Source organism: Peromyscus eremicus, chromosome 20 (assembly GCF_949786415.1).
Source record: "Peromyscus eremicus chromosome 20, PerEre_H2_v1, whole genome shotgun sequence".
NCBI classification, from domain to species: Eukaryota; Metazoa; Chordata; class Mammalia; order Rodentia; family Cricetidae; genus Peromyscus; species Peromyscus eremicus.
Window position 1 is genome coordinate 65,989,907 of NC_081436.1, and position 14,815 is coordinate 66,004,721.

A 14,815-nucleotide genomic window follows, 5' to 3' on the forward strand; every position below is an offset into this window, starting at 1 on the left:
AACAAGGCCAGCCCTTCCTAAATGCAGGAGCCTGGCACAGCCACTAGGTTCCTGGAGCTTGAAGTCTTGCCTGCCAGAAGACCTTCTAGGACAGAGAAGACAAAAAGCCACCTCAAGCAAAGGTTCTCATATCTTCTAGAAGATAAAACTCAGCTGAGGAGTTTCTGTAAAACCAAAAGCTGGGCACCACCCTTATAGACTCTAGTTTTATGAATGTGAGGCCTAGATGAAAAGAAATAAGAGTCTCAGTATGACACCTAGGCAAGCCCAGAATTCCTCAGCCTCTTGATTGTTGGGATGACAGGCATGAGCCAGCAACCTCCAGATGTGATACTGTGTACCACAAGTTGAGAAGACTACTCTACACCCAGTTAAGAAGCCTATTAAGGTTAAGACCCTCCCTCCTTCCACCAAACAAAACAGCCATACAGAGAAGAGGGAAGTAGAAAGGGGGAAAGACTCCCTCTGATATTCTTATGTCAGCAACAGCCTCTTCCCCAATCCCCACCCACACCCCTCACCGCCATCTCTTGTTCATAGGACACTCTTGTCTGATGAATGTATTTTATGAACCATCCATTTCAATCATCATAAACAATGAGACTGCAAACTTCACACAGGATAGTCTTCTAAATGTTTGACTCCAAACCATGCCAGCAATTCAGGAAGGTGGCCACTGTGATGAATAATCTTCTTGTAGATGTGAACATTGAGGTGTAGATAAGTTACATGAACTTCCCACATCACATCCAGAAATTTGCAGACCTAGAATTTGAGGAGATTTCCACTGAGGCTTTGGGGTGCATCTCAGTGGTTAGGACCTGTAATTCACATGGTCCCAGATTAAATCTCCAATACCCAAAACAAATAGATTTTAGTGACCCAACCACCAAAGGGAAGCATGTAGACAGAACTTATCAAAGCAAAATACTACATGTTGGTAAAGAACTCTGAATCCTAGTAGCTGAAAGAATTAGACTAGTCAGGCGACTGAAGGAACTGGCACTTTGTTATGCCAGCCTGAACCCGTTAACTGAATGGGTTCAGTTGAAACTTGAAACTTCCACTACACGCTTAAGAGATTATGGTATCACAACAGGACTTTGCAGCAAGCCAGAAAAATTGAAGCTCTAACTCAGGGGTGGGGAGTGTAGACTACAATTTGGCAAGTCACCCTTCCTTGAAGTCAGGTAACAGTCACAAATAAAGAATGGAAAGTTCTATCACAATCCTAACCTCAAGGCAGGAGAACAGAGATAGTCATCTTTAGTTTTATTGCCCTTCAAGAAATTCTTTTTAAAAATCATCCCACAAACTTCTTTTCTGAAAATGACTGAAACAAACACACTTAAATGATTCAATAATTTAGGAAAGCAGTCTTTAAGAGGAAACTGTTGAAAGAAAGGATTAATCTACTTCCAATGCTGGCAAAAACAATTCAGCAAAGGAGAATCTTTACCTGGGCCATGGGCATGCTGGACTCACTTCTTGTACACTGTTGACATATTTTTAGTATAAAAATCCAAGGAATGCTCTTTATCTCTCTACCTACAATAGCAGCTTTTTCTCATAAAAAAAAAAATACAGTATTAATTCACACGGTATTGCATCCAGCCCTGATTCTTATCTCCAGGAAGCTTTTATCTCTACAGTATTCCTCCGAATCAACTTGCTTTCAGTCCCTGATCCATCTGGATCTTCTAAATCCCTGGGGTCTTGGCTCTTCCTCCCACAACTGGCTAGAAGGTTCATGAACCAGCAAAGTAATTATCTGGAGTACAGATTTTGCTAGAAATGAGTAAACTAACTAAATATCACCTTAAATTATTCATGTTACACAAAGTACATGAGCCACACTGATGCTGTATGTTGCACATAACACGTGCTCTGTTGGTGTTTTAGCTCTTCATGTGTGTGTCAGAACAGTAACACAGGAATCAGGGGGAAGCCGGAAAAGAAATGCTTGATGACAAGAAAAAAAAAAAAAAATACTAGTAGGTCAGATAAGCATGTCACTAACTATGGCATCTTTGTCAATGCATCACATCGTAAATGTCAAATCCAGGGCCCTGTGAGAAAGCTCAGCAAGAAAAAAGTGATTGCAGCCAAGTCTAACAACCTGAGTTTGATCCTCAGAACCTATATGGTAAAAGGAGAGAAACAACTCTCCTTAAGTGATCCTCTGACTTCCACACATGCCAAGAATGAACATGCACACACACACACACACACACACACACACACACACACACACACACTCCATGTTAAAACAAAACACAGCTGGATGTGATGACACATGCTGATAATATTATCTCTAAGGAGGCTTGGGTAGGAAGACCACAAAGTTACAGGCCAACGTGGACTACGTAGTCAGACTCTGCCTCAAAAAAACAAGAATTAACCAATTAATTAATCTTTTAAAAATTCCAGCTACAGCATCCACTAATTGTTACAAGGATTGAAAGGAAGAATCAAAGAGAATAAGTAACCAAAAGTAGATAAGAGCTGACTGAAAGTAAGCTCCAAGAAGTAATTTATTTTTAGTTTGAAAAATTGGTCAAGAGCTAGTATATAATGATATACGTTAAGTGTCAGTAGACCAATTAAACATAAACCTTAATTCAATAACTAATCAGGATAATTACAAAATCTAATCAAATATAATATAAACAAATCAAAATATCTCTCTTAGATAAATGGTGTCAAAGGTGGGACATGAATTTTTAGTTTATTAGTGAACTTAGTTCTATTGCTATTTACAATTTAAGGATCCAATGTTGGCTTTCTTTGATCAGTTTACACTTATAATCTCAAGAGTTACTCTTGGCTTTCCTGTCTTAATGACATTCGTTTTGTAAGTTTCCTGTGTGCTTTAACTGTAACTCCAGAAATGCGGTGATGATAAGAGAAAGAAAAAATACTACTCAGCAGTGCACCTACCCTGGCCAAATAAACAAACAGCTGGTCCTTTATTTGTGACCATGTCCACCACTTGGTGTATGCCACAAGATGCAAGTGAGAAGTGCAGATATGTCCACATGTATTTATATATATACATATACATATATACATATATACACATATATAATAAACTTTTATCAGAGACTATTTCAGAATCATAAAGCTTAAAGAAAAGTAAAACAAACATGCTTAAAATGTCAGCTATAGGCCAAGTTTTATGTTGGCTATTAAAGCTTATCTTCAAAGCAACAAAATATTAAAGCTAATCTTCAAAGTATTAAAACAGCAAACATTATAAGCCTCAGTTTTACATTAAGGAACAAGCTTGGCAGTGGTAAGAAACATCCCTCGATCTTGTGGCTTTTGAATAGTGACACCAGAGACAAAACTGTGATTTACAGAACTCCAAAGCCTTAACACGATCTCCTGCATTCATGTGAATTCAGAGAAGTGCACAGGAGGTACTGGAAATGCTCAAACTAGAACTCCACATGAGTTAAACCAATGTGTTACATCCCTGTCTTTAGTGGACTGCCACACACCTGTCACCCATACAACAAGACTGTTGCCTAACAACTTCATAAACAGTGGACTTTCAGTTCCTAAACATGTCAAGTGAATTAAATCAGTGGCACAGATGTACTAATCCTAATATAGTAAACTCCCATTTACCAGAATTTAAGGACCAGTGTTCAAATCTTTTCTATGTGCTTGTTATCAGGCGGTTATCTGCATCTGTTGAGATGACCATACTACTATCCCCCTTAAAGTGTTAATACTGCATTGCTTTCCTGATGTCAAAGCATTCCTTGCAAAGATCTTATATGGAGTCATACAGTTCTTTTAATGAACATTATGGCTGCAAGCAACATGGCAATACCTATTTAAAATTTGGCACCAGTGAAACTGACCTGTAGATTTGTCTTCCTGACTTTGACATAGGGTGGTGCTCACCTCATACAACGGCAAAGGGCAGCCTCCAGTCACATCATTCTCTACTAAGCTCTGGGATAACAATTACTTGCTCCTTGAAAGGCCTGCAGTGCTGACTAGTAAAGCCCTCCAGGTCTGGGGCTTTTTTCTTTCTTTCTTTCTTTCTTTCTTTCTTTCTTTCTTTTTTTTTTTTTTTTTTTTGAGGAGGCAATTACAGAGTCATGCCTAGTTGTAACAAATAATCATCAAGATTCTTTCAAGCCCACTAGCTGATAACGTTTTATAAAACCATAGTAAATACCACAATAAGGATATCAATATAATCTATCAACTTTACTCTGATACTCTCAATTTATAGCACTGTGTGTGTATGTGTATATGTGTGTTTCTTATTCTCTCTACAATTCCATCCCATACACAAGTCCATGTGTAGTAGGTGAATAGCTGTATTGATATATAAATTTACGTATCTATATAATCTTAATATAAACAGCGATTTACTACACAAATTTTCAAATCCTAATTTTTAATCTATATAAAGTTCCCCAACTTAGTTATATTTTGCAAATACATTTTTAATGGCTATATGAGATTTAATGAGCATTGGAGCCATTGATCTAATCATTATTATTATATACTCCAGCTGTTCCCATTTTTTAAAAGACTATTGTAAGCAGAGCTTCAGTGAGCACATTTGAAAACACTGTTCACCCAGCTATGATCATTCACTCTGAACAGATCTGTAGTGGTAAAATCACTACCAGAAACAGGTTTTTCACTTTTAACATTTACGTGCGTGTCCAGTCCTTGTGAGGAGCCTTTCATCAATGAGAGATAATAAATGATGTATTTGCTCACATCACTCACTTTTAGAGGACAGCTGAGGATCAGTGTAAGCATAGAGCTGATTTACCCCTAGATGGAAGCAAGAGCTAACTACAGAAAGCTAGCTCTGTTATGGATATTCTGAGCCACTCTTAGCTAGTGCTTACCACGTGAGCTCATGAGGTATGTATGTATTTCTCCTTAGGAAGCAGAAAAACAGGAGCTATAACTAACATGGCAAAGGGCATACATATGCCAGTTACTAAAAGAGCCCATCTATTTCACCTCACAAAATCCTAAGAAATTATTTTAGCATGGTTCATTTTACAGGTGACAAAAACGAGTACAGAGAATAATAAATACGCCCAATGTTACAGGGTAAATATATTCTACCCCGGGCTAATCTTAACTCTAGAGTCCCGGCTCCAAGCCAGGCTACCGAAAAGCCTGCTCATTCTCATTCTTGCTTATACTCTCTACAGCATATGGACCAAACTCCACTGCTGAAGACGGAAGCAGTGGAAGGCACCTGGATGAAGGCCTAAAGCCTCCTAAATGTCATCAATGAGTCATGCTGACCTCTATCTAGAATGAAAGTGAATCCCACCCCATCAACCAGCCACAATGCTATAATTATATTAGCTTATAAGCATATGGAAAACCACTACAAGCTGGGTCATGAGTATCCAGAGCAATGTAGCCAAGCCTAGTACATGATGAATGCTGTGTTCACGTTAACAGATCACTGTTGGCTACCACAAACAACTTATCTTTCTGTAATGTGAGAGAATTCCTTGCTTCAAAAAATAAACTCAGAAGTGTTTCTCTTTAAAACATATTTACACAATAAGCATATATAACTTTGATTTGTTAATTTAAAAATAAAATTTAAGAGCTCATGAATTATTTGGCAATGACTTAATTGCTTATTTATTGGATTAATCTAACATTTCCCCAACAATACCCTGAAAGAAGAGAAAAGAACTAAATATTAATGGCAGAGTTTCTCCAATTCAGCTCCATCATTTTGTAGATACCCATGGGGGATGTAGTGCTTAATAACATGTGTACAATGCCCCATTTGGGCCTGGTCTGAATATGTCTTACCTTCATTTTATTTTTTTTTTCAGTTCTAAGGGAAAATTATACAAAAATTATATCTTTTGCTTTTTGCAACTCTTTGTAATTTTCCTTTAATAATTCTCTATTTTGTTCCATGTGACATTTTCCTGTGAGACCCGCTGTATTGGTTGCAGGCTCAGTATCAGTACTACCGGTGTTGAATGTACCTGTATAACAAGGAAGGAAAAAGCAACAACAAAGTACTGTGTAGAGGTCACACTGTCTCTGCATCTTTGTAACACTTCTCATAAAACAAATTCGACTGCAGAGGAAAGGAAGCTGAGAGCCTGTCTTTAACGGCAGTTTTCTCAGCTGGTAGGCGAGGTCATGAATGGGCATTCTTCACTCTGTTCCTAAGAGATTGAAATGGAAAATTTCTGTTGATTGCAAGGGTCTCTCCCTCCCCAAGTCTTTGAGATATTCCAAGAAAGGACAGACATTCACAATTCTGTTTCAATCCTGTCCCTTGAGTTCAGAAGCACCCTTCCCCATACTTGTCTAAACTCAATCTGTCCTAGAAACAGACTGTCACAGTATTATTGAGATTTTCTGTTTCTGAAACGAGGTATCTCTATATATCCCCCATGCCTGGCTTGGGACTCACTATGTACACCAGGTAGCCCTCAAACTCAAAAGACGTACACCTGTCTGCCTCCCATGTGCTAGCATTAAAGGTGATATATATATATGACCTGAAGCTGAGATAGCTAAGTGGAGAGTTTCCTCACATTACAACCCTGAAAAGAGGAAAACATTCCCTTCCTGAATCTCAAGTCCCCATATTTACTGACACCTTTCCTCCTTGTGCTACATGTCCAGCCTCACACCAGCATGTGAGTGAGACCTAACACCTCTGAATGTCTGGTTGGTCTCTCAACCAAGCTGAAGAATGCAAGAACAAGGGTAAATGGGCATGGCTGGCTAACATGCAGGACTCTGCATCTGCATCTTGTTTACCTTCTCACTTTCCCTGCCATGATAATGAAGCTGAAGCGGAAAGGGCACAAAGCTGCAAACTGGCCCAGGCCACATGTAGCTGGTGGACTCCAAGAACCCCAGGCATTCCAGCATCAGTGAGCTGAGCAAAACTGAGCTGAGAAGAAATACCCATTAATCCATGTCTTCCCAGTGCTCCAGAATCCATGCTGAAAGTCTCATGATCCACAGTGGTTTACCAGGTCCTGGCTCCTACCTGAGCTCAGTGCTGTGCAAAGCAGAGTTATAGGCACCACCCCTCCCCTCAGATGGCGCCAATCTTGATGTGAGATACATAGGAGGGTAAGCAATCTTAAGGAACACTTAGTGTTGTATCTGTATTCCATAGCTAAGAACACAAGGCAAGAGAAAGGAAGGAAGAAAACCACTTAGTGCTTTTTGCCATTCATGGGTACCTTTATTGTACCCTCAAGACAGTCAACATTCATGATATAAGCTCATTTTGGGGGTCTAATCTACTCATACAGATGCATTTTTAAGTGGCTTGGAGCTTTGCATTCTGTGTGAGCTCTAACATAACCAATAAATGGCAAAGCACCATCACAGGAACCCAGACCTGTGGACCCCCCCAAGGCCAAACCACTTATGCTTTACCCCCAGCCATAGCTGAGAGGTCTGGAAGGGATACAGGGCAGTCCATAATGATGGGGTAACCTGTGATTCCCAGGGGCAGCTGACTCACTATTAACCACCAGAGATGCATTGTAAAAGATACAAATTATCCCACCACACACACTTACTCACTGAGGCTCTGTGTAAATTTGAGATAAGCCTCTAAGATCTGTATTTTTATGTCCTTCCAGTGACTGTTAGTCTGCCTTCCTACTTAGAGAAGCACAAAAACAGGAGGTTGAACTGAAACAATCATGAAAAGCTATTGAAGCTTAGGTTTAATGCACAGAATTTTAAAGGAGGAATGCTTGAAAGTCAGCTGTGTCTAAGGAATGGTAACAACAGTGACCAAGAAGGAGTAACTAGGAAGTGGCACTAGCCTGGAGCAGTTTACAAATCTGGCCAAGGCATCCAGACTCCAGGCCAGGACAAGTACACAAGGTAGTTTCTAAACCACAAACGACATCATCAAAGTGATACCACAGAGCAGGCCAATGATGATACACAACTACTAAGGAGACACAGAAGATTTGCAGGCTTAATCCCAGCACCTAAGCACCTAGTAGGAAGACTTGCCTGCTGAGTAAAAGGCAGAGTTAATACATTGGTGAGGTAAAGGCAGGGTACAGACAGGAACCATGATGAACGACTAAATCAAGGATTTCTTCAAAACTCTAGTCCATTGGACTAGAATTAAAATGGTGTGGCAGACTAAAAAGTTCAAACAGGATGACTTTGTTCTCAGTAAAAGCTCGTCTTCGTGATGCGGGTCCTGAGACTTTGTTTTGGTTCCTACTCCATGAAAGAATGAGGTGACTTTCAGATACTGGAATGTATTGTTGGCACAGGTATGAATGGTAGGCCTTCTTTCTGCCTTGGGAAGGACAGAATGACAGGCAGATCTTGTAGTTTGATTTTCTGGCAGGGAAGGAAGGACAGCTTGGTGAGAACCTCTGCTCAGAGGCATTCCTTCCAGGACCTGCTGGGTCACAACCAGCAGACATGCCAACAGCATAATGGCTTGACTAGACTCATTGTAAACCTTAATGATAGAGCTGGCTGGACTCTGTACGGCCAAGTCAGCCTCCAGACAGACAGTCCCAAGAAGACTCAAACTTAACTATGGGCAGGTCTGGTGTGTGTGTGCTGGGGTCTTCTGAAGGCTTGAAAAATGAGTTTTGCTTTTGGAAAAACCAGCTGACCTTTTAAAATTCTCAACTAATGATTATCCAAGGTGCCATTTTAATGATCATGTTACACAGCCCACTGGTAGGCTGCTCTTTGAATGGCAGACAACACCTGAACAAGCTATATGACCTTGATTTGAACATCACATAATGCATACATGAATCAAAATATCAGAGGGTATCTTATAAATATGCAAAAGTACTACATATTGATTAACACTCTTTAATGAAAAGCATAAGGCACACCAAGTCCCATAAGCAAGTGTTAAAAGACATACTCAGATTCTTGCTTGAACACCCATCCTTTGAGCTTTCCTTCTTAAATGACAGTCTACTGCTAATATTGAACTGAGAGATAAAGAGCCTTTGTTTCTGCCAAACTCTCCAGCGCAAGTAATTTGCCCCATTAGAACTGACAAAATACGTTTAGAGAAAGACTGCTAAGAACTATAGTATTTCAACTTTAATTTCCTTTCTAGTGCAAACTTCCCAGAGCTTGGCTTTCATAATGCCTTTTGAGGTAGCGCATGGCTCCATATGACTTGACAGTTTCTTTTAATTTACACACATCTAAGCATGTTTATAAAATTCCACCAATTCAAAATGCTTCCTTTCCTTAAACATATTTCCAGTTCAAATTATATGTTTATAGAATTCTGCACTGTATTATTTCTAAAGATAAACAGTCATGTAAAACATGGACAGAAACCCTAGCAGCATGTCACTGCCGCCCCACTCAGCTGGCCTTCCCAGTCACCATCCTTCCGGCAGTGAAAGTCCTCAGCGGCCAGTGGAAAGCATGAATGGGTCACTAGAAACAGGCTTCCCTGCTGTCTCTATCCTCAGGAAGGGGCCCCTAGTTCCTTTCCCCAAACAATTTTGAACCGTAGTGCCTAAGAAGCTTTTCTCCCCTCTGAGCTAAGTATAAATCTAAAGAACTCACTGGCTGCCGACATTTTTCCTTCCTTGCCAAAAGTCTTAGAGCCCAGACAACCACTACTTTTAAATCCCAGGACACCATTGCAGTTTCCAAATTAAAATACAAAGTGCTGGAAATAACATTTTATAATAGCTAAACTTTTAAAAGTCATGTCTTTCAAGCCTTGGTATATTTATGCTGCTCTAGGTGAAGCAAATAACAAACAGGGAAGCCATGTAAATGGGCTATTAGCCGGTCTGGGTTTTGAAACAGCTTTTACTGAGAAAGACTGACTCACTGCCCAACAAAGGCTCTATGTAGGATTCTCAAGTTGACATTTTAAAAATATTTAATCACTCTTTGAATGACAGTTCAAGGGCTCAAAACATAATCTTTCCAATAAAGCTGTTCACTTGGAAAACATTCAATTCTGGTTTGAACTGAGAAAATGGTAGAGCCCCTAAAGATAAGAGACTTCAGGGGAAATCTGGCAGGAAGAGGAGACAAGCATATTTCAGGAAAAACAAACAAAGGCAACAAACCCCACCACACCTTAAGGAGCTAGCAAACCCACACAGAAACTCCAAAGGGCTTTTCTTCCCTGGAATCCCCAAATGGGAACATTTCCTAGCAAGTCTGTCAGCAGGGCGCTGTAAATAAAAGGTCCCCCAACTCTGCAGTTTTAAGGGAACCGCTCTGGAAATCAATTTATTAAGCTGTTCTTTTGCCTTATTTTGCAGATGAGCAATGATTTTTTTTTTTTTTTCTGAAATAAACACAGAATAGCTCCCTTTTGGTTTACAAGCTGAAGTTCAGAACTAGCTGGGAAGGACGACTAATTCTCACGGATTAAACATCATTTGCCAGTGAGAAATCCTGTAAGTCTCAGAGTTGTACTTTTACATCCCAAAAGCTCAAATACCTAGTTTCCAATTCTAAGTTCTCCAGCCTCAAACAATGCACAGCGACCTTCTGACCCACAGGGTAGCTTCCCCTGCCTTGCCCCATCACAAATGTCCACCTTCTGCTGGATGCCAAAAGGTTTCCCTAATCGCCTAGGGCCAAAAGGGGAGAAAATCCCAAGCCCAATAAAGATACACAGTATTTTCAAAGGGACCTTTCCATTAATTCAAATTGGACAAGTTACTAGATGCCAAAGCAGTGGCACAGAGAACAAGAGGAAAGGAAAGAGTAGCACTTCCTAATTGAGAAGGGAGCCCTGGGACTGCATGCCAATAGAAGGTGCTTGGGCTTCCACCTGCCCAAACAGTTGCAGTGGCCCAGGTAGGGGCTACCGCACTAGTCACTGGCCTGGGAGCAGCTGCTATTGGAGGGCGTTCATTGGGCAATGCGTAGAAACAAACTCCAATCCCAGAAACGCAATCTCGAGGAGAAATCAAGTTCCCACCGCCACCGAGAGGGGATGATGCTGGCACTGGAAGACAGTCTCACAGGAGTACGAGATCCACAGGATCATGAGGGTGGCAGGAGAGAAGTCTTCATTCCCCAGAAGTCAGAGAGGCTCTGCGGACCATAGCAATGTCACAAGCACCCTCACCTTTCCATTTTACATTCCGGCGCCATTGGATTAAAATTTCCTCTCTCCCCCTAAAGCCCTGGGCTTCTCTCCACGCGGAGGATTCGTGGAAGACATCAAAAGCCAGAGCTCTAGCCTGTTCCCGAAAGCTCCACGCGGCCGATAGCCTCCAACTAGACCACTGACTGCGTCTCCACGTCGTGTGGGTGCTTTGCTGCAGCAACAGGGGGCATCAAACAAATGAACTTCTACAAACTTTCCTCTCCCCATACTCTCGAATTTCTTTAATACCGCCCCGTCTCCCTAAACTTGCATTCAGTCAAGCACAAAGCCTGGAGTTGGGGGCTGATATCTCGAGGAACAGACCCTCCCTAAAGTTTCCAACTCGGTCCCTGGGGCTTGCCCAGCGCTCAGAGCTTACAGGATCCTTTCCCGGCCCTTAGTGGTGCTCCCGTGACCCTCCACTCTTAGCCTTCTGTCCTTCCAGGACTACACCACAAAATCCCGAGAGTGAAAAGTTGAGAGTGACTTTATGAGCCTTTGAGGTGCAAGTCTTGTGCCCCCATCCCCGAAGACATGGGATAACTCCCTGTAGCAGCTCAAGAAGGGATGCAAGAGGGGAAAAGAAGGGACCAGGGGTAAACGGTGGAAAAGAGAGCTCATTTGTCCCAGCAGATTCTAGGCAGCCCCACGTCTACGAGTGGCAGATTCCCCCCAGGTGGCGCTCCCCAGTTACCCGCTGGCTCCTCTGGTAGCCTGGGCACCCAAAACAGCGCGCGTCCTCGGCTTGGCCCACTTACCGTCTCCGCCGACACGCAGGCCATCAAGCCCAAGGTGAGCAGGATCCACGCGCGCTGCATATTCCCCCGAAGACGTGGCTCGCAACCCGGATGAAATGAAGCCCAGAGCACAGTGCAGCGGGCCTAGAGATATCGGAGCTGAGCTGCCGCAGGGAGCTCGGCTCGGGCTCAGATTCCGGGCGCTAGCTGTCTCCTCTGGCGCCTGCTCCGGCTTTCGCTCCGCGCCCCGGGAACCGGGCGCCTTCTCACTTGTTGGTGTCTGCTCTCCCAACCCGGAGTTGCTGCTTTGCGAGGCTGCTTTCCTGGGTTGGTCCTACTCGGCTGTGTGCTTCCACTCGGTGTCCCGGTCGTAGTGCAGTCTGATTGAAGCAAGCAGCCGATGGCTTGAAAGGGGGCTGCCGCTGAAGTTTGGGATGCAGAACGGCGGGGACGCGCGATCCGCGCGGCCTGAGCTCTGGGAGTATCTGGAGAACAGAGCTCCGGGGCGGGCTAGTGGCTTGGCTGCTGCGCCCCTCCTTCTGAGCGCCGCCGCCTCCCGGGTCCTCCCCCCGATTCCCACCCCCCACCCCCTCTGCGTCCTCTCCCAGGTCCTGCTCCGCCTCCGCCTCCTCCGCCCCCACCTTCCCTCTCTTCCTCGCCAGCAGCTCTGGGTTCCTCCCGGCGACTAGGGGAAAGGAGGGGCAATGACTCCGGGATAAACCCGGGAGAAATTCCTACAGGATTACACTACGATTGGCATGTTCCACAGCCAGTGGGAGCCCGCGACTCCGTGCAGTGGCTGTCCCAGGAACGTGCCTCTGCAAACCTTAGTGCTCTTTCATTTTCTCGCTCCCCCTTTCCCCTTCTGAACGCCCTCTCCTCTCTCTACCACCCCTTTCTGTCACTCTGTTCCCTTCCTTTTTTTTTTCCTTCGCTTTAATTTTCTGAAGAAAAATCAGTGAAGGGCTGATGGACATATTGAGCCTTTTCTGACTTGTGAGGATTAGGTCACTAGAAAGAAACAGCGATGAGAGTCGGAAAAATGAGAAAGTTTATAGATTCTCTTCAAGCAATTACGGTGTTCACAAGTCATCAGATCATGAAAATTGCAATCCAGAAAAGATGATAATGGGTGTAACAAGTGCGTGTTAAGATTATCCTCGGCCCCCTGCCCGCCCCGAAAAAGCACAGAAATCAGGATCTGAAACCGCTTTTATGAAGCTCTAAAGCTCAGCTTCATAAAAGGTTTAAAAGCCATTTCTGCGGCTCACAGTTTGTACTCACCCCTCATCCCTCAGGCACCATCTAAGCTTAGTTTTCACATAGTGGTGTTTACATTTGGAAGCAACAAATAGAGATGAAAAATTAGATAGAGATTCTAGATAAAAGCAGATGAAAGGAAAGTTCAGAGAAGGGTAAAGTCGTTTCTGGCTTGAAGAAAATAATGAGTATGCATTTCCTTCATGGAGAAGACTGATCTGAAGTATCAGGCTTTGCCTTGCAGTTCAGTGCTGTGCTGTGCTACAGAACCAGGCAGGTACAGACCCTTCTAATTTCTACCGCTGTTTTCCTCTGAATTATTTATGGATCCATTTTGTTTTACGGTGCCTATTCCTAGAGGCCGGGGACTTTTCAGAATTGGTCACCACTTCATTATCATTTAGGATACATTAAAAATACGCAATACTACTCCAAGGCTCAAGCCATACCATATAAAAGCCGTGCCCCTTTAAGACACTCATACATAAAGATGCAGCCATGAAGCATAGTCATTTTAGAACTTAGACTAAACTGTGTGGTCACATCTTAAATGACTGTTAGGATGTTTTAGTGATAAATCACTGCTATGAATCTCAAAGGAAAAATTAACAGGAGAATCATAACCCTAATTTAAGACATCAACTCTAGCTCAGAGAACTACCAACTTCCCAGTGCTTATGAGCAGCCTACGATACTGACAGTCAAAAGGGGGAAATAGAAGAATAAGCTTGGCTTCTGGAAGAATCAACTATGGACTTATTCATAAGGCAAACATTTTGTGGTTGAAGAACACCATGAGCAGTGGAAGGTTCTGAGGTTTCACAAAAAAATTAACACTATGTTCAAAAAGGAACTAAAGAAATAGTGTGTAAAAGCCTCCTCCAAGATTGAAGCATCCCATACTGCAGGAAGCTCCTCAAGCAGGAAGGTAAACAATTCCAAATAGCTCAGGGAGTCCCTAAAACTACTGCATTCACTAGGTCCCTCCCTGCCAGAGAAAGCAGTAAAAATTGAGTCCTCATCAAATAAGAGAGAGCAGAGCTGCAAAGACTCTCAGAGGAGAAAAGTGTCAAGACTCAGAGACCAGACCAGCTGCCGGAAAGGGGTTTAGACCAACTGAGACACCTGGAAAGGACACTCTCCAATCTGTTGAGGTGCCTGCAGCTCTGTGAGCTGTCTGTCACCCATGCAGAGGTGGGTTTTGGTAATGCATCTGTCACTGAGTCATTTCTGCACCTGTAAGTAACCCCAGTAAAACTCATTGGTTCACCAAATTGGACTTTAGTGGTATTTGTACATTGGTCTGTTTTGGGCTCCCTATCTGGGGTGAGTAGACGTGTGTTGTGTCTCCCCAGGAAACGTTTTGTCAGAACAGCTCAGAAGTTAGGAACACATATCACTCTTGCAGAGGTGTGGTTCACAGCACTCACACTGGACAGCTCAGAAATGCCTGTAACTCCAGGAGATCTGAAGCCTCTGGCCACCATAGGCACCTGCACTCAGCTGCACATACCCCACACACACAGACACATAAAAATAAAATAAATCTGTTTTGAGATATAAATTATCACCTCTGTCCCCACAAAGGACTCAGTCTACTTTTCATCCTTGAGGCTAGGTCACATATCCACACCCCTGTCGTCTCCAAAAATTAACATTTGGAAGCTACGATAAGGCTATAATT

The 14,815-nt window shown here is 42.8% G+C and overlaps 1 protein-coding gene across 1 annotated transcript in view; it reads right to left on the reverse strand.

Annotated features, from left to right (window-relative positions):
• The window catches only part of Sdc2 (syndecan 2), a 109,343-nt gene extending 96,949 nt beyond the window's left edge, over positions 1 to 12,394 (reverse strand). The window contains exon 1 of the mRNA XM_059247175.1: positions 11,893 to 12,394. Within this exon, the coding sequence (XP_059103158.1) occupies positions 11,893 to 11,952 (60 nt within the window). The 5' untranslated portion in view covers positions 11,953 to 12,394. The remainder of the gene's footprint in view (positions 1 to 11,892) is intronic.
• Between the last annotated feature and the right edge of the window lie 2,421 nt (positions 12,395 to 14,815).